Genomic DNA, 24649 nt, shown 5'->3' on the forward strand with positions numbered 1-24649 from the left:
TATTTTGTTGAACATTAATTTTTTTCTTTTTAAACATGAATTTTTTAAACTGAAAATATATATATATTTATTCCATTTCTGGTTGAAAATTCGTCGCTTTTGTTAAAATTCATTTATTCTCTGAACATTAATTAATTTAATTGATTAAAAATTTAAATATTTTGTTGAAAATTCATTGTTTTTTCCGTTAAAAATTAATCTTTTTATATCAAAATATAAGTGTTCCGTTTTGGGATGAAAATTTATCAATTTTCGTTAAAAATTACTTTTATTTGTGAAAATTCCATTAATTGTTTCCAAATTTATTTTGTTATCGTAGATTCATCAGTATGTTTAAAAAATCATTTCTTTAGTTAGTTATGTAATTATTTCGTTGAAAATTAGTTGTTAAAAAAAAGAAAAATTACTTTCTTTTACCTAAAAATATAGCTTTTCCATTTTTGTTTGAAAATAACGTATTTTGTTACAAAATTAATTTCTTTGGTTAAAAATTAAATATTTTGTTTGAAAACTCTTTTTTTGTTGTCAAAAATTAAATTTTTTAACTAAAAGTATAACAAATCCATTTTTAGTCGAAATGTTATCTTTTTTTATTTATTTTCATATATTTTTAAATAAATCTTTTTTGTTGAAAAGTCCGAAATTTGGTTGGAATTTATTTTTATATAAGATTTATCATTATATAGTAAAACATTCATTTCTATGGTTAAAAACTTAATTATTTTGTTAAAAATTATATTTTTGTTGTTCTCAAAAATTCACATTGTTGGTTAAGAACATACTATTTTGTTGATAATTTTTTTTTCTCATGGTGGAAAAATAATTTATTTTTAATTCCATCCATTTTGGGATAAAAATTAACCTTTTTTGGTTAAAAATCTAACTATTTTTTTGGAAATTCAAGTTTCTGCGAGAAAAACTGTCTTATCGGCATAAAAATTCAATTATTTATTTAAAAGTTTAACTCTTTTGTTGAAAATACAATATATTTCGACTTGAAATCTTAGAAATTTGAAACTTCCATATTGAATTCAATACGGCATCTACATTAATTATATTTTAAAATATTCAGTCCGCCATTATCGTGAAAAATTATCCTGTTTAGCCTCTTATGAGTATGCATAAGAACTCAAAATAGAGCTATAGAAATTTTTTCTTTAAAGAACACAATATTTTGCTGCATCAGCCTGAAAGTGAAACGGAGAATTCAAATTTCCCGCTTAAACCATTTCCTTCTAGCGCAGACGCAGTGAGAAATGGTCTCAACAGCTGTTTTCTGTCAGTTCAGAGCAGACGACAAATCTATAGTTCGTGAGTTTTCGCAAAGATGTAACTAATTTCGGGAGAAATTTTTGTGTCAATAGTCATTACATTATACGTAACGAAACTTGGAATTTCGTGAGTCACGTAATCTCTCGAAATGGTCGTGTTTTCCTTTCGAGGATTTTCGCCAATCAAGCGATTATTGTCCTTTTCTGGACAATGTTGCGCATGTAAGTTTTTTTACATTTGCATGCTACAAAATAATTTTGATTTTATTAATAATTTAGAATACAAATTTTAATTTTATTTTTTTAATTTTTTTCAACAAAGTATATGAATTTTCAGCTAAAGGAGATCATTTTCAATTTTCAACCAAAAATGGAATAGTTATATTTTTTGTGTAAAAAAAAGAATTTTTAACTTTTAAAAACAAATTTTTAACAAAATAATTAAATTCTTAACCAAAAAAAAAATCTTTAACAAAATAGTTAAATTTTCAACGCAATACATAAATTCTCTTTAAAAAAAAGATAAATTTTTTACCAAAAATAAAAGATAAAATTAATTAATTTTCATTTTAAATTAATTTAAAAAATATAAATTTAAGTAAAAAAGGTATATTTTTAACAACAACAAAAAAAACTATTTTTTCACAAAATAGTTAAATATTTAACAATTGCATGACTTTCCAACTCAAAAAGATAACTTTTCAACAAAAAATGAAAAATTTACTTTTTAAGTAGAAAAATTGTATTTTTTAACAAACAAAAAAATGCAATAAAGCAGTTGAATTTTCAAACAAAAAAATTAATTTTTAACAAAGTAGTTGAATTTTTAAATAAATTAATTAATTTACAAACATATAAATGTTTTTTCAACAATAAAAAAAGATAATTTTTCAACCAAAACTAGAATAGTTACATTTGTGGTTAAGAAATTAATTTTCAACAAAGTATATGAATTTCCTACCAAAAAAGACACATTTTCAACAAAAAATCGAATAATTCAAATTCATTTATTTTTTCATTGGTTAAGAATTTAACTATTAAAAAAAATTATTTTGATCAAAACTTAATTTTTTTACCGTGAAATATAACTATCCTATTTTTGGTTAAAAAATGACAGTTTTCTTTGGAAATTTGTCTTATTGGATATAAAGTAATTCTTAAGATTAAAATTTGATTTTTTTGAGTGAAAATTAAAATGTTTGAATCAAAATTAATTTTTTTATCGAAGATTCATCAGTATATTTAAAAATCCATTTCTTTTGTTAAAAATTTAATTATTTTCCTCAAAATTCGTTTTTTGTTGTTGTTAAAAATGAATTTTTATTACTAAAAATATATTTATGCCATTTTTTGTGGAAAATTCATGTATTTTGTTGAAAATTAATTTCTTTGGTGATAAATTTAACTGATTTGTGAAAAAAAAATTTTGTAGTCAATTAAAAAGGAATTCTAAAAAAAATACACGAATGAATTGTTAACAAACAATAAAAAATTTCAACTAAAAATGGAATAGTTACATTTTTAGTTAAAAAATTGATTTTCAACAAATCAAAAACGAATTTTCTTATAAATAGTTAAATTTTCGACTAAATACGTGAATTTTAAACCACAAAAGATGAATTTTCAACTGTAAAGATTAATTTTTTATAAACATAGACGAATCTGTAAAAAAAACATAAATTTTAAACAAAGAAAAAAATTTTCAACCAATTAAAAACAAATTTTCCATAAAATATAATCAAATTAATAAAACATGTTGCAACTTGTAATATAATTTTTGAAATTATATTTTTATTATTTGGCAGTTATTGGGAATTATTTATTTTATTATTGTTCGTTTATAAATATTTTTTTAAGATTAATTTTTAACCAGAGAAATATTAATGTTCAACCTTCAACATCAATTTTCAACCAATGAAATTAATTTCCAGCCTAATAATTAAATTTAAAAACAAAAAACTGAATTTAAAAAAAGAATAGTTAATTTTTCATTAACTAAAGAAATTAGTATTTAACCAAAACGATGAATTTTAAACCAAAAAGATTAATTATTTACTAAAAAATACGAATTTGCACAAAAATACATTAATATCGAACTAAAAAAATAAAAATATTCAACCAATTAAAAACGATTTTTCAGCAACATAGTTCTTAAGTTTTCAACTAAATACGATGCAATTTCAACCAAAAGTGTAATAGTTGCATTTTCATTTTAAAAAAGTCATTTTGGACCAAAAAAAAGAATTTTCAATAAAATAGTTAAATTCATAACCAAAAACACATTTTCGAAAAAAATGTATATAAATTTTAAAATAAAAACGATACATTTTCAACCAAAAGTGGAATAGTTATATTTTCATTTTAAAAAATTAATTTTTAACCAAAAAACGAATTCTCAATAAAATAGTTAAATTCTTGACCAAAGAAATTTTAAACTAAAAAAGATATATTATCAATCAGAAATGAAAGGATTACATTTTTAGTTCAAAAATTAATTTTCAACCAATTGAAAACGAATTTTCAATAAATTAGTTAAATTTTATAAAAAAAAAATAATTAATTTTCAACTCAAAAAGATAACATTTCAATCAAAAATTGAAGTTATATTTTTAGTTAAAAACTTAATTTCTGATTTAAAAAAAAGCATGTTTTCAACCAAATATTAAATTTTTTAATCAAAGAAATTATTTTTCAACAAAATACATGAATTTTCATCATGATTTTTTAAACCAAATAGTTAAATTTTTAATTAAAGTAATTAATTTTCAACCAAGTAGATTAATTCTCTACTAAAAATACGATTTTTAACAAAATAGTTGACTTTTCAATCAAAGAAGTGCATTGTTAACAAAAATTCAACCAAATTAAAATAGTCAATTATTTTAAATAAAGAAAGAATTTAAAATATATTATCTTTAATCATGAACTAAACAGAATTTTTAAAAATATATTTAAATTGTTAAACAAAGAAATTAATCTTTAACCAAGAAAAAAGAATTTTAAACAAAATACTTCATTTTTTAACCGAAGAAATGAATTTTCTATCAAGAAAATTAATGTTCTACTAAAAAAAGACGAATTTAAAACCAAAGAAGGGATGAAATTTAAAATAAATTATATTTAACCATAAAAAACAAAGTTTTTTAATTATATTAAAATTGCTAAACAAAAAAGGTCATTTGAAACAAGAAGATTAATTTTCTACTAAGAAATAAGAATTTTTAACAAAATAGTTCAATTTGCAACCAAAGACGTGAATTGTTAACTAAAAAGATAAATTTGTCACCAAAAACATTAAAATTCTACCACAAAAGACGAATATTTAACCAAAAAGTTGAATTTTCAACAAAGATTATTTTTTTACTACCAAAAACGAATTTTCAACAAAATTCATGAATTTTCCACTGAAAAATATCAATTTTCAATCCAAAAAGGATGGATTTTAAAATAAAATTATTTAACTGTAAAAATTAAAATTTCATAAAATATAGTTAAACTTTTAGGCAAAGAAATAGATTTTTAACCAAGAAGATTAATTTTTTGCTAAGAAAGGCCAATTTTCAATAAAATACATGAATTTTCAAGTGAAAAATATCAAGGTTCTACCCAAAACGAATGGAATTTTAAACAAAATATTTTTTAACCATTAAAAAAACAAATTTGAAAAAAATAGTTGAATTGTTAATCAAAGAAATGATTTTTGAATCAAGAAGATTAATTATCGATGAAAAAGACAATTTTTAACAAAAAACATGAATTTTTAACCAAATAGTTAAATTTTTAATCAAAGTAATTAATTTTCAACCAAGAACATTAATTTTCTACTACAAAATACGAATTTTTATAAAAATATTTGAATTTTTCATCCAAAAAGATTAATTTTTACTAAGAAAGGTAAATTTTCAACCGTGAAGATTAATTTTATACTAAAAATACGAATTTTTAACAAAACGTTTGATTGTTTAACTAAATAGTTACATTTTTAACCAAAGAAATGAATTTTTAACCATAAAGATTAATTTTCTACTAAAAAAGACAAATTTGCGAAAAATTACATGAATTTCCAATTAAAAAAGATAAATTTTCAGCTAATTAAAAGTGAATTTTCAACAATATGCATTAATTTTCAACTAAAAATGATACATTTTCAACCAAAAGTGGAAAAGTTATATTTTTATTTAAGAAAATTAATTTTTAACCATGGAGCGAATTCTAAAAAAAATAGTTAAATTCTTAAGCAAAGAACCTAATTTTCAACAAAAGGATGAATTTTCTATAAGATTAATTTTTAACTATAAAGATTAATTTCCAACCAAAAAGAACAAATTTGCCAAAAAAAACATGATTTTTAAACTAAAAAAGATTGATTTTCAACTAAAAAAGATAACATTTCAATAAAAAATGGTATAGTTATATTCAGTTAGAAAATTAATTTTCGTTTTAAAAAAAGCGTGTTTTCGACCAAATATTAAAATTTTTAATCAAAGAAATTAATTTTTAACAAAAAATTAAATAGTTATACATATAAAACAAATTTTTCATAACATACTAGACTTTTCAACCAAAGAAATTACCTTTGGACCGAGAACATTAATTTCCTACTAAAAATGCAAATTTTCAACAAAAACGTGCTTTTTCAACCAATTAGATAAATTTTTAATTAATGAAATGAATTTTCAATCCAGAAAAATGAATACACCCTTGTTAAAAAAATTAGCAATTGTACTTTTTAAATTAATTAAATAATTTAAATAATTGAAGTTGAAAAACGATTTTGGAAAGTAACGAATGCGCTTGCGCTCAAGCAAAAAAAAATGCGCGGCATCGGCATTCGACCCGGGTATTTTTGGATGAACCTGAAAGTGTCCTAACAATTAAATTATTTTGATCCAGTAACTTACATTATTTCATACAAGACAAAATTTGACAAAAACAGCATGTATTCTGTTTTCTGACGGAAATTGCGCGCGCCACAGTCACTCTCTCGAATTCAAATTGCAGACGGGGATAATTGTGGTTTATTAGTCGCTCGCTCGTGATTGCTTGCTTGCGCGGAAGCATCAAGAGGAGAACGTAGGTGAAAAAACAAGACATTAGGTGACGTAAATATACAATTAAAAGTTACAAAATCTCTTCAAATTTCAAATTCTATCTTTTTTTTTAACATTTGATTAAAAATTATTTTAAATTTATTTTAGAATCGTAATTTATTTCTCTGTTATATACTTGCATTCTCGTTTCTATGGTATCGCTTGTTAGGTAACGTTTCAGGTATGTGGAGAACTTTCAGTTAAAAAAATTGATTGGATAACTTTCCACTAAACATTCCACTAAACATGTCGACATATCTCAAAATATTATTTTTCTAAACCATGTATTAAAACTAATTTAAATTTCGATACTTAGCGACTGTTAGGGTTAATTAATTTTTTGAAGGACAAGAAAAATTTCTTTCTCAGAATTCTTGTTTCTTGGTTAAAAATTTATTTCTTTGGTTAAAAATTTAATTTATTTTTTTTAAAACTTTGTTCTTTAGGCTTCAACATTAATTTTTTTATATTACATCTATTTTTGCTTGAAAATTGATCTTTTTTAGTTAACAAATTCGAATATTTTGTTTGAAAATTCGTATATTTCAGTAGACAATTAATCTTTCTTTTTTTTTTTTAAATTAAATCTGGCTGGTTGATAATTCAAGTATTTGGTTGAAATTTTTTATTGAAAATTCATCATTAAAGTCGAAAACTGATTTCTTAGGTTTCAAATTTAATTACTTTGTTGAAAGTTCTTTTCTTTTTTGTCAAAAATAATTCTGTTTTAACTGATCTGTGTTTGTTTGAAAATGTATCATATTTAGTTGAAATTTTTTTTTTGCATAAAAAATTAACTATTTTGTTGAAAAATTGTTTTTTATGTTTAAAATATCATTTATTTTAAATTCCATCTATTTTGGCTTGAAAATTGGTCTTTTTAATTAAAAATTTCACCATTTTATTAAAAATTCGTCTTTTTAGCAGCAAATTACTCTTGGTTGATAATTCATTTGTTTGCTTAAAAATTTAATTATTCTGTCGAAAATTATTTTTTTATGGTTGAAAATAATTTCCTTTCAAACTGTAAATCCGTGTGTGGTTGATAATTTATCTTCTTTAGTTGAAAATTTAACTTTTTGGTTGAAAATTTATGTATTTTGTTAAAAATTAATATTTTTTAATGAAAAATTAATGTTTTTGGTTGAAACTTTATTCATTTGATTCAAAATTTAATTATTTTGTTGAAAATCCTTTTTTTTTAGTGGTCGAAAATTATTATTTCTTTACTGAAAATTGAAGCAGCACGTGTTGGTTGAAAATGTGTCTTTTTTAGAGAAAAATTCAACTTTTTGGTTGAAAATTCATTTTATTGGTTAAAAATTTAACTTTGTTGTTGAAAATTCGTTTTTTATGGTTAAAAATATTTTTTTTAACTGAAAATATAATTTCTACATTTTCATAATTTTTTATCTGAAAATATAACATTTCCATTTTTGGTTGAAAAGTTTTCTTTTTTAGTTGAAGTAATTTTTCAATATATTTATCTTTTTTAGTAGAAACTAAATCTTTATGGGTAAAACTTCATCTTTTTTGCTAGAATATTAATTTTTCTGGTGAAACATTTATCTTTTTAGTTATCAATTAATATCTTTGTTTGATAATTTAACTATTTTGTTAAAAATTCGTCTTTTTTAGTAGAAAATTAATCTTCGTGGGTAAAAAGTGAACAATTTGGTTAAAAAATTAAATTTTTTGTTGAAAATTCATCTTTTTATAGTAAAAAATCAATCTTCTTGGTTAAAAATGCAACTATACTCTCAAAAAATTGGTTCCTAAGTTTTAAAAATAATTTTTTCACATTGTATTAATTATTGGTTGAAAATGGATCTTTTTTGTTAAAGATGTATGTATGTTATTGAGAAATTGTCTTTTTCAGCATATGATTAATCTTCTTTGTTTAAGATTAATTTCTTCGGTCAAAAACTTGACTATTTTGTTGAAAATTCGTTTTTTATGGTTAAAAATAATTTCTTTAACTTAAAATGTAACTATTCCATTTTTCCTTGAAAATTGATCTTTTTTATCTAAAAATTTAACTATTTTATTGAAAATTCGTCCTTTTGAGTTAAAAATTTGTCTTCTCAGTTGAAAATTAATTTTTTTGGTTCAAAATTTAATTATTTTGTTAAACATTTTTTGTGGTACAAAATTATTTCTTTTCAACTGGAAATCCGTGTTTCCTTGATTATTCATCTTCTTTAGTTGAGAATTCAACTTTTTGGTAGAAAATTATTTATTTTGTTCAAAATTTATCATATTCATCATTCTTGATTGAAAATTTATTCATTATATTCCAAATTTCATTATTTTGTTAAAAAAATTATGTTTTTTTTTGTGGTCGAAAAACATATTTTTTCCCCTGAAAATTTAACTACTTTGTGTTTGGTCGAAAATTTAGCTTGTTTCGTTGAACATTCAACTTTTTTGTTGAAAATTCATTTCATTGGTTAAAAATTTAACTGCTTTGTTGGATATTCGTTTTTTACGACTAAAAGTAATTTTGTAAACTGATAATATAACTTTTCCATTTTTTGTCATATTTTTTTTGTTAATTATTCGTCTTTTTTTGTGTAAAATTAATATTTATTATTAGAAATTCATCTTTTCGGTCAAAAATACAGCTATCATTTTTTTACACTCCATTCATTTTTAAATGAAAATTTATCTTTTTTCGTAAAACATTCATCTTCTTTGTTTAAAATTAATTTCTTTAGTTAAAAAATTGACTATTTGGTTCAAAATTCGTTTTTTATGGTTAAAAATAATTTAGATAACTTACAATGTAACTATTTCATTTTTACTTGAAAATTCATCTTTTTTTATAAAAAATTATGTCTTTTATTGAAAATTTCTTTGGTTCCAAATTTAATTTTTTTATTGAAAATCCTTTTGTTTTTATGTTAATTTTTTAAGCTAAAAATTTAACTACTCCGTATTGGTTTAAAAATCTATCCACGTTAGTTGAAAATTCATCTTTTTGGTTAAGAAACCATTTTTTTGGTTAAAAATTAATCTTTTTTGGTTGAAAGTTAATTACTATGTATTTTTATTTTAAAAGTCTACTGTTATGCTTGTATTTTAGAGTTACTCTCTATTTTGTTAAAATTTCTACTATTTTTTTGAAAATTTAACTATTTTTTTAGTCATATTTTTTGTAAAAAGGAACTCTTTTGTTGAATATTCGTTTGAAAAATCATTTGGTTGCAAAATTAATTAATTTGTTATAAATTCAATCAACTTGATCGTTTTAGTTAGAGATTCAACGATTAAAATTTTATTTAGAATTTAACTTTTTTTTAATTGAAAATTCGACTTCTTGACAAAAAGTTAAGACGCTTTGTTTAATATTAATTTTTCGATTTTAGGTGCAAATTCAACTATTTTGTTGAAAATTCGTTTTTTTTTGTTTTTTTTTTTTGGTTGAGAATTTATTTTTCTAGCTTAAAATTAAAATTTTACGAAACCGTTGCATTTTTAAATTAAATAAATTATTTTCTAGCAAAAAAAAAACAAATTTTCAGAAAAAATTCTGTATTTTCAACCGAATAGTTATATTTTCTAAAAAAAGTTGAATTTTTAGCAATAAAGTTCATTTCCAATCCTAGTTAATTAATTTTTAACGAAAAAGTTGTATTTTGATCAAAAAAAGGTGAAACTTCAACAAAAAGAGATGAATTTTCAAACCAAATAGATTAATGTTTAACAAAATTGATGAATTTTCAACAACAAATATTTGTTATTTAAAAAAAATAATTTAAACAAAAAATTTAATTACACTCGTTTTTAAGTAAAAAGAGGAATTTTCAACTAGTCTGTTGAATTTTCAACAAATTAGATTTTTTAGTTAAAAAATTTTGTTACAAAAACCGAATTTCCAACTCAAATTATGAATCTTCATCCATAAAACTGAGCTTTTAAGGAAGAATGTAGTAGCATTTTTCGGTTCAAACTAATAATTAGACTTATATCCGAAAAGACGAATTTTCAACCAAAAAAAATTTTCAAGGAGATTAACTTTTTTAAAAAAAAGAACGAATGTTCAACACTTAACATCAATTTTTAACGCACTAGTTGAATTTTTATACTAAAAATATCAATTATCAACCAAAAATGGAATATTTAAATCTTCATTTAAAAATAATGAATAACAAACAAAAATAAATTTGAATCAAAAAATCTTGAAGAGAAAAATACGAATTTTTTTATCAAAAAGTTTAATTTTTAATCAAAGAGGTGAATTTTCAACTAAAATTCATGAATCAACTAAACAACTGAACTTCTAAAAAAGTAGTACAACTTTCAACTAAAGAGTTGAATTTTCAAACTATATTCTCTAAAATAGATAATTATTTATAAACAAATTCTTTGGGCTTAAATCAGCAGCACGGCATCCCGGAAGAGTACTATCGTTTTATCTGTAAATGCTGATTTCGATTTTACAGACTTTTTTTCACTTTTCTGAAAAATTCCCATTTATAGTTGGTTAACTAGTTCTATACTGAAATATTTCAATCCTTGATAAATAATAATTGTGCATCAAGTTAGATTTTTTTTAATACCAACTAAAATTAGGTTTTTTTCGTATTAGTTTAACTTTTAAATATTTGTTTATTTACCATTTTTTATAAAATTAATTCTGTTTAAACGGGGGGAAACATCACTATTATCTTAATTTCGAAATTTGTTTTTAACTTATTTCTTAGGCCACTTTAAACTAGTCAAAAAATAGAAAATGAAGGTATAGAAATACAATAGCTTTTTAAAAATTTTCGAAAATTTTTAAGAGAATGAGTACATTTTCTTAAGATTTTTAGGGAAATTTTAAATAATGTATATTTTTTATAAATTAATTTTAAGATCCTACAACTTTGAAACAAAACGTAGAAAATTTAAAAGCAAAAATTTTCAATTTTGCAAGATTATAACATTTTTCAGTTTTGCTAGATTACAAAATTTTAGAAAAAAATGGTGTATTCAAAAGAATTAAAAAAATTGTCTTGAGATACCTAGAGAAATTTAAAATTATTTATTGTATGAAAAATTTATTTTAAGAGAATATGCATGTGACAAAGTTTTAAAAAAATTTCATGAATAATTTAAAATTCTAAAGGATTTCCAAAAAATTTCGACAAATGGTAGATTTTTAGAGATTTCAAACAAAAAATGTAGAAGATTTTGATATATTTTAAAAAAACATAAAAACGACCTTTTATCTTGAAAAATTAATTTAAAAAATATATTTTAAGATATTTTAAAAAGTTCTAATATATTTCCAATTTGGCGAAGAAGTATTTCGATGATTTTTAATTTAAAAGTTTTCAAAACCTTAAAAAAATGTATATTCTTGCCAATTTTGAAACTTTTAAAGGAGTTGTTAAGGATTTATAATAATCAACCAAAATTTGTAAGATTTCAGCAAAAATTTAGAATTATTTATTTATTTTGAAAAATTAATTTGAAGAAAATATTCAAAAAGATTTAAAAAGTTTGAAAAATATTTCAAAAGATTTACAAATTAAATTTTTCCAGAATTTTCCAAAAAGAAGCTTTTTTCATTTGTTTAGAGGTTTCAAGAGGATAAATTGTTTAAAATTTCCTAGCAAAATTGAAAATGATTATTATTGAGAAAAATTTATTTAAGAGCATATTTAAAAAGATTTTAAAACATTTCAAAGGATTTCTAAACATTTTGAAAAAGAATTCCCAATATTTCAAAGCAACTTCTTAAATTTTGTAGCATTTTTTTTATTTTAAGAAAAATGCGAATAATTTTGAAAGATATTCAGAAGTTACAACAAAATAAACAAAATAATTGAAAACTTTAAAAGATTTGAAATTTTTTCAACTTTGTGTAAATTTTGGAAGATTTTGAACATCTTAAAGAAATTAATTTGAAGCCAAAATTTTAAAAAGATTTTTTACATTTAAAAAAATTTACGAAAATTAATGTGAAGAGTTTTAAATTTTATACTGAATAATACGAATTTTCAAGAAAATACACACATTTGCAATCAAATAGTTACTATTTCAACCAATAAGATTATGTTTTTTTTAATCTCGAAAGTTTTTTAACTTATCAGTTGAATTGCAAAACTGAAAGAGATCAATTTTTAACTAAAAATCGAACAGTTAAATTTTAATTGCAGAAAATTAATGTGCAATAAATAAACGAATTTTCTACAAGCCAATTCAATTGTGTACCAAATAGATTAATATTTTATACAAAATTGTTTAATTTTCAAGTCAAAATGACAAATTTTCTATATAACAGTTAAATTTTCAATCTGAGAATGCTAATTATCAAGAAAAAAGTTAATTTGCAACCAAGCAGTTGAATTTTCCAAAAAAGATTTCAATTTTCAGTTTAAAAAATTACTATTGAACGAAAAAACTAATTTTCAACCATAATTATGAATCTTCACAAAAAAAAATAAACTTTTAAGAAAGCAGTTCATTTTAATAAAAAATAAAAGGCAGTTGGATTTAACCTAACATTTGAATTTTCTCCCAAATTGTTGAATTTCGATGCAGAAATTTCGATTTGAATGAGCCAACAATTTTTATTTACCAACAAAATAAACAACATTTTTTTCTAACTTTTCATATGTACCTTTTTTTTAATATCTGGGAATTGGCTAAAGAAGAGTGTAATTACTATCCAGAAATAGTTTTTAGTAGGTTAGTGTAAGGCAAAAATTGTTTATAATGTTTTAAACAAATTAATGAAAAAAGCCATTTTTTGCGATTCACAATAATTAGTTGTTTGAAATTCACAGTTTTTATAAAGACTATGAGAAAAATGTATCCTAATTGTAATTATTTTAAAATATCTGCTGTTAAGAAATTATTTAAAATATGTTTATAAACAAAGACACAGTTTGCGTATTTCATAATGAATAGGCTCCATCTTTTCAGAATCGACCAAAAATATCCTGCCACGGCCTCCTTGCTTTCTTTTTTTAAATGAACAACAAATAGTAATTATTTAAACAATATTTATAAATGAATTCACATTTTTAACATTATTCCACGAATAATAGGGCCAATTGTTTTGTGTGGAACCCACTAAACATGTATCTTTAGTAGCTCCTAGCTGTAATTTTTTTCAAATTGATAACAAATATTACTTTTTTAAATAATTTTCATAAACGAATTCACATTTTGCCCATTTTTCCAAGAAAAGGCTCAATTTTCTTTGTGAAATTAAATAAAAATATATTTTTAATTACTCTTTGATTTTATACTTTGCCAGTGGATAAGAAAAGTTAATTATTAAACAATTTGTATAAACAAATGGACATTTTGGTCACTGTTGCAGGAATAGGCTTTTTTCGTGGAGTAATCCCAGAACTGTCTTGCCAATGACTCCTTGTTGCCTTGTTTTTCCAATTAACAAGAATTGTTTATTTTTTAAAAAATATTTAAGTTTAACTATTTTTTTCATGAAAGGTATTAATTTTCTTTGCACAATCAAAAATAAATGTCTTGCCAATTATTCCTTCTTGTCACGTATTTCTAATTCGGAAAAAGTTTTGATTATTTGAGTAATATTTATAAACAAATTATCAACAAATTATTAACAAATTATCAACAAATTATTACCTTGGTTTTTTAGCTCACTCTGAAAAAGAAAAAAATATTTAGCATTGAAAAAATGGTCAAACTGTAAATTTGTTTATAAATATTGTTTAAATAATGAAACGTTCTTCTTAATTAGACAAAAAGGCATCAATGAATCATTGGTAAGACATGTATAGCCTTACTCGACGAAAAAAATAAGACTATTCCTGAAAAAGTGACCAAAATGTACATTTGTTTCTACAAATTGTTTAAATAATTTACTTTTCTTTTGGCAAATTATCATAGAAAAGAGTCATTGAGAATTAATTTTTATTTGATTTCGCAAAGAAAATGAAGCCTATATCTTGGAAAAATTGTCAGAATGTGAATTTATTTATGAAAATTGTTAAAAAGGTTAATATTTGTTATCAGTTTGAACAAAATTATTTGCTAGGAATCACTACCGATATATTTTAAATAAATTCCGCAACAAAACTGGCCCTATTTGTGGAATAATGTTAAAAATATCAATTTGTTTATAAATATTGTTTACATAATTACCACTTGCTGTTAATTTGAAAAAATGACAGCAATTTTTTTCTGAAAATGGATTTATCACGTTTTATTTGCTTACTTCTCATTTGTTGTAAATCTGTTTTTTGTTCTGTTTTTTAAGAATCAGATTTTTAACAGCAAAATTAACCATTCTATTTTTGGTCAGAAATAAATATTTTTTTATAAAAATTTAATTATTTGGTTGAAGATTGATAGGTTTTATTTAGAAATTAAACTAGTTGTTATAAAATGTTATAAAATGTTTATAGTTCAAAATCTTCTTTTTGTAATAAAATTTAACTTTTCCAGTTGGAGATTCATAATTTTAATTGAAAATTCATCAGTTTGGATTCACTTATTTTGTTATAAAACTCGATTTTTCTTTGTAGAAAATTGTCTTTTTTTTAAGGTGGATCCTCTTGTTTAAAAATTCTTCTTGTCATTTAAAAATTCAAGTATTCCAGTTAAATGTTCATCATTTTAGTAGAAAATTTAACTTTTAGGTTGGAAATAAAATTATTAAGTTAAAGTTAAACTCTTTCATTATAAATTAATTTGTTTGTTGTTGAAGTGTTATCGTTTTAATTACAATCAATTAACTTAGTTAAAAAATGAGCTGTTTGTTTGAAAACTTGACTTTTTTGTGCTTGGAATTTTTGAGCGGAAAATTTAACTAATATTTCAGTTGAATATTCCATAATTTTGGTTAAAAATTCATCTCTTTGGTTGGGCATCCATTTTTTTACTAAAAATTTAATTATTCTATTTTTGATTTGCATAATTATCATTTTTAGTTGAAAATTCGTCTTTTTTGTTACACATTAATCTGCTTGGTTGAAAATTACTCTTTTTGCTCAAAAATTCAATTATTTTAATTAAAGATTCATCATTTCAATTAAAAATTCATTTTTCTGGTTTGAAATTCAACTATTGCGGTTGAATATTTACAATTTTATTTGACAATGTATGACTTTGTTTGAAAATGTAACCATTTTTTAAACTATTTTTCTCGTTGAAATTAATTTTTTTAACTGAGAATTTAACTTATTCCAATTGAAAATTCCATGGTTGTAGTTAAAAATTCATCTTTTTGGTTGAACATGATTTTTTAAACTTGAAATTCAATTCTTTAAGTTTTGGTTCCCTATTTTTCTTTTTTAGTAAAAATTAATGTTTTAGTAAAGATTAATTTTTTGGTTTGAAAATTCAATTTATTTCAGTTGAAGATTTATTGTTTTATTTGAAAATTCTTAAGTTTGGTTTAAAATTAATTAATTTAACGAAAAATGTTACTATTCAATTTCCGGTTGAAAATAATTATTTTTTTAGTTCAAGATTTAACTATTTGGTTGAAAATGTGTCTTTTTATTTTAAAATCAATATTTTTGGATTAAAATTGACCTATTCCAGTTTAAGTTTTATAATTTTGTTTTAAAATTCATCACTTTGCTTGAAAATAGAACTATTTTGTTGAAAATCCGTTTTTCTGTTGTTGAAAATTAATTTTTCCAATTGAAAGTTCAATTATTCTACGTTTTGTAAAAATTGATATTTTTTTGTCGAAAATTCAAGTATTTGTTTTCAAAATTCATTTATTTTGCAATGACGGGGAATTTGAAATCGTCCGCTGACTCACTACCCTGAAATAGAATATTGAGAAAGAAAGACGTGAAGTTAGATTAAAAAATAGATAGAAAGGATGAACTTTGATGGATTTATGATACGATGAGATGCACCCCACCGCTCCTCTTACTGTACGTAATCTTTAGTTTCCAGAAATGTTTTGCAAGTTATTCCAAGCTGATTTTCAAAATTCTTTGATTTTTCCTTGAATCATTTTTTATTTTCCTTGATCATTAATATACAAATAGCATTTTAATCTTGTAATATTTTTAACATAGAATCTTTTATAAACAGAATGAGGCAGTATTTCAGATACAAAATTTAAATTTTCATTTATTTATTTTGGTCAAAGAAAATGTCGTTTCTTCTATAAAAGATGACTTTTAAACAAAATACTTCAATTTTTCACAAAATAATTAAATTCTGAACATAATAGTTGAATTTTCAACCTCAAAAGATGAATTACAAAAAAGTGTAATAGTTTGTATTTCAATAAAAAAGACGAAATTTGTACCCAAAAAAAAATTAATTTTAAAACCAAACAGACGAATTTTTTTACAAAAAATGATTTTTCCACGAAACTGATGCATTTTCTCCCAATAAACATGAAATTTTAAACCAAAAAAAAAATATTTTTTTTTACTAAAAAAGAAGAATTTTCAATTAAAAAGAATCAATCTTAAAAAATGGATAAGATACATTTTCAGTTAAAAAATTAATTTTAAACCAAAAAAAGGCTTTTCGACTCAACCGTGAAATTGTCAACCAGATACGTAAGCTTACAATAAAAAAACATCCAAGTGCTTGAATTATCAATTTAAAACGATAATTTGTTAAAAAAAGTAGTTAAACTTTCAGCCAAAGAGATAATTTTTCAACTAAAAATATAAATCTTCAAGAAAAACAATGATTTCTTAACAAAGTAATTCAACCAAATATTTTAAACAAAATAGTTAAATAATCAAGCAAAGAAGAGTAATTTTTAACCAAAAAGTTCAATTTCGTAAAAAAAATGACATTTCTACTAAAACAGATGAATTTTTTAATAAAAAAGGTATATTCTCAAAAAATAGTTGAATTTTCTGTTAAAAAAATTTCATTTGATTTTTCACGATCAAAATATGAATTTTTAAACACAAAAGAAGTTCCTACAAAAAGGATTGGATTTTCAATCCAAAAAGGTGAATTTTGAATCAAAAAGAATTACTTTTCAACCAAATTCTTGAATTATCTACCAAATATTGCATTTTTACCCCAAAAAGATGAAATTTCTCTTACAAAGGGTTGAATTTTTATTTTTAAAAAAATTCCAAAATATGGTTGAATTTTCATTTATCAAAGAGCCTAATTAACTTTTCACGATCAAAATATGAATTTTTTAACAAAGAATATATTTCGACGAAAAAAATTAATTTTCAATCCAAAAAGAGGACTTTTTTAATTTAAAAAGGATAAAAATATAACAAAATAGTCGAATTCTCTACCAAATAGTTGCTGTTTTAATTTTTTTTAAAGAAAGATGAAATTTTCACTAAAATAGATGAATTTTTAATAACAAACGACATATTTTTTTAAGATGAACTTTCATTCAGAAAAGATTTCAGTTCTTTTTTCAACAGCAAATTATAAATTTTACGTAAAAATTAAATTTTCTACGAAATAGTTAAATTAAAAAAAAAAAAATTTCAACTAACAAGCATGTATCCGAAAAAGGTTAAATTTTTCTGTAAACAGGTGAATTTTAATTTGAAGAAAAACAAATTTTCAACAAGAAAGTTGCATTTTTATCCAGAAAAGATATCAGTTCTCTTTTTAGCATGAAAATGTTAAATTTAAACATAAAGTCAATTTTCTACAACAAAACAGCAGAATTTTCAACCAAAAATTATGACTTTCCAACCAAATATTTGCATTTTTATGCAAGAAAGATAAAATTTCTTTGATAATAGATTAATTAAAAAAAAACTTTAAAAAATATTAAAATTTTTATTCAAAGAAGATTCCAGTTCACTTTTCAACCCCAAAATAAGAATTGTAAACAATAAATTAAGTTTCTGCTAAATAGTCGAATTTTTGATAAAAAAGTATGACCTTTTAACAAGATTGTTAAATTTGTAACCAAACAGTTGCATTTTTGTGCAAGAAAAATGAAAATTTTACTTGAACAGGTAATTTTTTAAATCAAAAAATCAAATTTAAAATCAAAGAGTTGAATTGACTCTTTAACACAAAAATACAAATTTTAAACAAAAAGTAAATTTTCTAGAAAATAGCCGATTTTTCAACAAAAAAAACGCATTTTTATCCAAGAAAGTTAAAATATTTCTACTAAAAAAGATGAAATTTGAAATAAAAAAGACAATATTTCAGAAGAAATAGGTTTTCATCCAAAAAGATTTCAGTTGACTTACCAGCAGAAAATATGGATTATAAACAATAGGTTATTGTTATACGAAAATAGTTGAATTTTCAACCCAAAAACACGAATTTTTAACAAAGAAATTGAATTTTTAACCAAAAAGGATGTCTTTTAAAGAAAATTGTTAAATTTCCAACCAAATAATAAAAAATTGTTACTAAAAAGATTATCATCAGCAGAAATTTTTTGCGAATTTGCAATAATTACGTACATGAGTGAAGGACCCTCTGCTCTAACAAATCGTCACAAATTTTCGCGCCCCCTCCCCTTGATCTGTTACGTAATTTAACACCCCGTGGTCAAGGTGAATTTTTACTGACGCGGTCTTCCAAGTGGGACTTTTAATTCCATGAGGTTTTTGTCAAAGTTATTTTTATTATTAAAATCTTGCAAAATTCACATTCTTCTTTTGATTCTATACAATGGATTTCAAAAAACTATTTTGTTTTAGGCAACTTTATGTATTTTAAATAAGTAATTATTTAAACAAAAGTTCTGAAAAATGGAAAATTACTAAAAAATTCATATTTTATTCAAAAAGGAATTCGATAAAAAAAACACTTCATACGTTTATAGTACTCAGATAGAATTTAAAAAATAAAAACTTCATAGTCGCGGCTGAAAAAGTATATTTTCTAGTAAAAAAAAATATATATTTTTTAATTATTACGTTTAAAATTAATTTCTTTTAAGAAAAATGTTACTATTTAATTTCCGCTTGAAATGTATTATTTTTTAGTTCAAAATTCGACTATTTGGTTGAAAATTTGTGTTCATTAATTGAAAATTCAACTATTCCGTTAAAAATTCATGTATTTTCTTGAAAAATTGTATTTTTTTGGTAAAGTACTAATCTTTTAATTTAAAAATTAATCTTTCTGCATTAAAATTGACTTATTCCAATTGAAGATTCATAATGTTATTTGAAAATTCACGACTTTAGTTGAAAATTTAACTATTTTGTTAAAAATCCTTTTTTGTTGTTGTTTAAAATTAAATTTTTAACTAAAAGTTTAAGTATTCCATGTTCCCTAAAAAATTTATATTTTTTAGTCGAAAATTCAAATATTTGTTTCAAAAGAAAATCTGTAAAATGTCCGCCAACGAAGTCGTGCAGAAGCGTCGTTCCTAATGATTGTTTGCCTTCTTCTAAGTTTTAAGAAGAATCTAATAATCAAATTGTTTCAAGTACAAACTCAAGCGGATAACGATTACGGTTGATGATCTGTTTTTATCCGTGGTGTCCTGTGAATTTTTATTCTAGGAATAGGGTGAACATAATTGATTTTCGAAAAGTATGACAAAAAGTTTTGAAAAAAGAGGATAAAGTAGGATCCAAATTTATTTCAAAAAGAGAACGAAGTAGGATATAAAAGATTGAAAAATATGAAAAAGTAGGGCAGAAAAGTTTAAAAAAAGAGTACAAAGAGAACAAAATAATTGAAAACAGGACAAAGTAGGGCATACTAGAATACAAAGGATTAAATAAAAAAAGAGAATTTTCAAACATATTTTTCAAAAAAACTGTTTTATTAAATTTTATCAACGCTGAACATCTTATATTTTGGCTTTTGAACCCTAGGGCATTCTTATCATATCACAAATGCACACATGTATATTTTTCGTATAGTAGGAATGTTTGGTAGAACTTTATATTGTGAATTGACGAAGAAATCGTCAAATGGCATTTAATGATAATATTTTGTGCAAAAAAAGGTGCAAAATTTTATTGAAAAATAAAAATGGACCATTTGAAAAATCCGGACAAAGTGAAAAATCCTGGAGGACAACTCACGCAAGCCCTAAAATGAGGACATGTCCGGAGAATTCCGGATGGATGGTCACCCTATTTCGGAGTGACTAAGTGGGGGAAATCCTGACCGACACAATGCACTGAGCTACACAATGGCGGAACCGGCAAGCATGGTCAGTGCTCATTTAGATACACCGAACATATGCGAACTTGGACATTGCCGAAAATCAATTGAAAAAGACCAGAAAGAATTTAAATGATCAGGCTGTAGAGCCAGTTATCACCAAAAATGTGCAGACAAACTCAAAGGTCTTTTTGATGGGGTGTCGAGATGCCTTGGATCTAGGTCGAATTCGCCAATGAGCGAAGAAGACCCAGTCTCGAGGAAAGAGCTGAGTTTAGGATAATTGCAATAACAAAAATGAAAACATGACTGCCGGTGAACGTGTGCTTGAGAATCTAACAACATCTCTGACATCGGGAATTGATAACTCTAAAAAAGAGATGGCGACAGGCTCTCTGGATATCAAGAGTTCAATTGAAAAGGTACATAGTGAAATTGCTATGATTAAAATCGATGTGGAACAAATCAATGCGAATGTGAACTCATTAATGGACAGAACCCAAATAGTAGAGGGAAAAGGGAATCGCATTGAGGAAATCCAGGAGAGGGAGGAGGGCAGTAGAGAATCACTCACAGGTGCGTTAAAGCGAATCAAGGATCTTGAATTCCAAACGTTAGAACTTGAGCAGGTTAACTCTAAAGTGTCTAGTGCAGTGTCTGAAGTCTTAGCCGAAGGTTCCCAGCGCCTCAAAACGTTTAGAGTTGATAAGGAATTCAAAATTTGTTGTTTAGGGTAGGGTTTCTTCAATATTGTAAGGGTGGGAGGTAATCATCTCGAACGAGGCGATCGTATAATTGCGATCGAACTTCGCTTAGGTAAGTTCGTTTGATTGTTCAATTTCACTTAGCCTCATTCTTCGATGATTACATGCGTAGATGTTCTGAGTTATCACAATTTTTTAATGATTTATTGTCAGAAAAAACAGAGAAAATTAACCCTATTTCTGCGTTTCATTTCGTCCACCACTTGTTCGCCGCATAGTGCTCCTCAACACTTTTTTTGCAACGTTTTCACCTGGTTTAGCTATCGATCTGTTATAAAAAATATCAAAAGTCTGAGACTTCTCCGATCATCCTGCTGCGCTCTTTAAAATGTTGACTTTTATTCCTTCTTTGAAGGCTGCTGACGTTGCAGCGTGCCTGGTGATACGTCCTGAGAAGTATCCTAAATGATCTTCTTGTAGAGTTAGCTTAAGCCATCTGCTTATCGTTTGAGCAGTCATTGCAGCGTGGGGCTTTATTGCTGTGATTAACAGGATTGTGGTGTTGTTCCTGAGGCTGTTTGTTACCTGTATTTATCTCCTTAGTGTGAGAGGCGTGCACCACTCCGGAGATTCTCGAAAGAAAGTGAGTGTGAGTCGCGGCTGACATCTGCCTACTTTTGAAGTTTTAATGAGATCCGCAATTTTAATTCGAAACCCTTGTTGGTCTCGTCGATATCTTGAAGCTTAATGACACCCAAGGCTTGGGCTTTTTGCGCCATTGACAAAGCCAGGAGCATTTTCAGTTTTTGGATGAGCTGATTCAGGTTGAGGTTTTCAAAGGACAAAAATTCATCCATTTTTTGCAAGACTGTGTCTGTGTTCCAAATTTTCACATACTTTGGTCTTGCTGGATTTATGGGGTGTAACCCTCTGAAAAATCTTTTAAGTTTCGCGTTGTCCTCGAGCTCTCGTCCTTGAACTAATGCTATAGCCGATCTCATTGAATTCAGTGAACCGTAGGCTGCGCCCTCTTTGTGTTTTTCGGGAAGGAATCTTAGCACTGAAATTTCACTCGCCTGAAGGGGGTCCAAATTCAGCCTATTGCAAAAATTTCACTAAGGTTTCAAAGCAGACCCATACTGCTGCATTGTAGATGGTGCGAGTGATGAAAGCATTTTCGTTTCTGAGTCTATTATAAAGCCTAAATATTCACAACGCAATTTCGACGAGAGTTGGCTTTTGCTATATTTTATAAGGAGACCAATTCTTTTAAGAAATCACACCTTTTCCTGAACGTTAGACGCACATTCACCGTAAGTGCTTCTCACACAAAGTATATCATGAAAGTATATACAAGAAAGCCAACATTCGGTTCGTAGTGAATGGATGACCGGTTTCATAACCTTAGTGAAAATGAAGGGGCTCAAGTAAGAACCGAAAGGTAAGTATGTAAACTTGTAAGTCACGCATTGAAACGAAAAACGCAGGTATTTTCCGCTGTCTTCGTGGACCGGAACTAAAAGAAATGTGTCCTGCAGATTCAGATTGGCCATGAATGCTCACGGAATTACCAGTTTTGTGACCGTCCTGATATCCTCTAACTTGAAATGTGGGCAGTGCATGGTGTGCACTCAATAATCGCTCCTTTTTTATGAGTTGTTCAATAGCCAGTTTTCACTTATCAATCTCAATTTGTTCGCTCTGTGGTTCCAGAAGTTCCCGAAACTGTTTCGCTATTGCATTAGCAATGATTTTATAACCAGTAATACAATTAATTACGAATTTGGCATGCGTGATTTTGCACCATTTTTCTTCGAAAAAACACAACCTTCCTGTTACTACGCTTACCTTTAGACCTTCAGTCTTTTGGATGATCTTGCCCTCCTTAAGCTTCTCGCTAAGATTCTCACAATAGAGCAAAACGTCTTTTTTGGTCTTGTGCAGGATGTGCCGCTTGTTCTCGTATTATCGGAGGTAGCTCTCCACTTCTGGATTGAATAGCAAAGCTTCCAAAGGAAGCAGACCTTTTAGCGAGTATTTCAGTGCAAGGTTCTCCCTTTCTTCTTTCTTGATTCCCCCAGCTAGCAAGGGACCCTATCTGTCCACAATGTCTTCATGAAAGACTGTTTTTTTCAATGTTATATCAGCTAGATTCACTCCAATTATTTAAAAAATTTCTTTGTTCACTAGTTGCTTTGGAGGGCCATGTTCAGGGTTCGTGTATGCATTTTTCCACCCTGTGAAGAACGGTTCTGTGTAAGATGGTAGTGAAAAATAAATTTTCCAACTATTGAGGATCGGGAAAAATTACATCGATCGTAAGGGTACGGGGTCAAAAAAAACATCGACTATACAAGTCGGCAATTGGGCATTGACTATAAAGTCGGGATTGATACATCGACTGCATCGACTGTAAAAGTCGGAGTTGACACATCGACTTTGAAAGTCGGAATTGACTGACAGGAGAGAAGGCGGAGTTCTTATTGGCATAAAAAATCATATTAAGACTCTACAATTAGATCTTTTCGATATTCTGGTACTAAATTTAAACATAAACACAGTAGCTATAAATATAAACTCAATTAACTATAAATTAATTATTGTTGTATTTTATATACCACCCAATTTTTCGAACCGGACTAGGCTGATTCACACAACCTTACGAGAGCTATATTTATTACACGATGCCAAACTTATTATATGGGGCTATTTAACTCGAATTATATATGTAAAGGGGTCTATCCACAATCGCAATCGGATTCTAACAAATTAATTATACAAATATACAAACAATCTTAGTTAAAGTAATACAATTAGGAGTAAAAGCCGATTATCAAAATTACATTGAATAAACCGAATCCAAAATAAATAATAATCCAGTAACGTTTTGGGAATTTGGAATCAAATTCGGAAACAGAAGCTACTTTCCAGGTGAATTAAAGTACAGTGGTGAATCACATAAAGACCCTCGCAAAATCATTGATACGTTTGCTCAATATTTTCTAGTGTTTATAACGAAAATGATTCAAACAATAAATTAAAGACAAATGGTTTTGGAAGACAAGTAACGCAGTTCCTGTACATAAATCAGGAAACAATTCGGAGGACGAAAAGTACAGGTCAATATCCATAACACGTAACTTTGCGAAGGTCTTCGAACTTTCAATAAAAGATGCCATTCAGAGATACATAGTACCTTTCTTATCCGAATTTCAACATGAATTCGCTCCTGAACGTTCTTGCATAACTAACCTAACCTGCTTCACTGAAACCATAAACTGAGCTCTACAACAAGAAGATCAGGCAGATGTAATCTGCACTGACCTATCGAAGGCTTTCGACAAAATCGATCACGAGATGACACAAAAAAACTATCGACAAACTTACCGGCGAATCTTGTGACACTTCTCGTCAACTACCTGTCAGACAGAAAACATAGGGTCCAATATAGAAACTTTAAATCTTTAAGCTATGTCCTATATTCCTCCGTCGGGTGTGCCTCAAGGATCATCCCTTTGGTCCCATATATTTATTGTTTATATAATGT

At 25.2% G+C, this 24649-nt stretch overlaps 1 protein-coding gene across 1 annotated transcript in view; it reads left to right on the top strand.

The window, feature by feature from the left end:
* The first annotated feature begins 1339 nt into the window (after positions 1–1339).
* LOC117172774 (protein rolling stone-like) overlaps positions 1340–24649 on the top strand; it is a 35419-nt gene continuing 12109 nt past the window's right edge. Inside the window, exon 1 of the mRNA XM_033360983.1 lies at positions 1340–1493. Coding sequence (XP_033216874.1) covers positions 1421–1493 — 73 coding nt within the window. The 5' untranslated portion in view covers positions 1340–1420. The remainder of the gene's footprint in view (positions 1494–24649) is intronic.

This window comes from Belonocnema kinseyi, chromosome 5, assembly GCF_010883055.1.
Source record: "Belonocnema kinseyi isolate 2016_QV_RU_SX_M_011 chromosome 5, B_treatae_v1, whole genome shotgun sequence".
In the NCBI taxonomy this organism is placed as follows: domain Eukaryota; kingdom Metazoa; phylum Arthropoda; class Insecta; order Hymenoptera; family Cynipidae; genus Belonocnema; species Belonocnema kinseyi.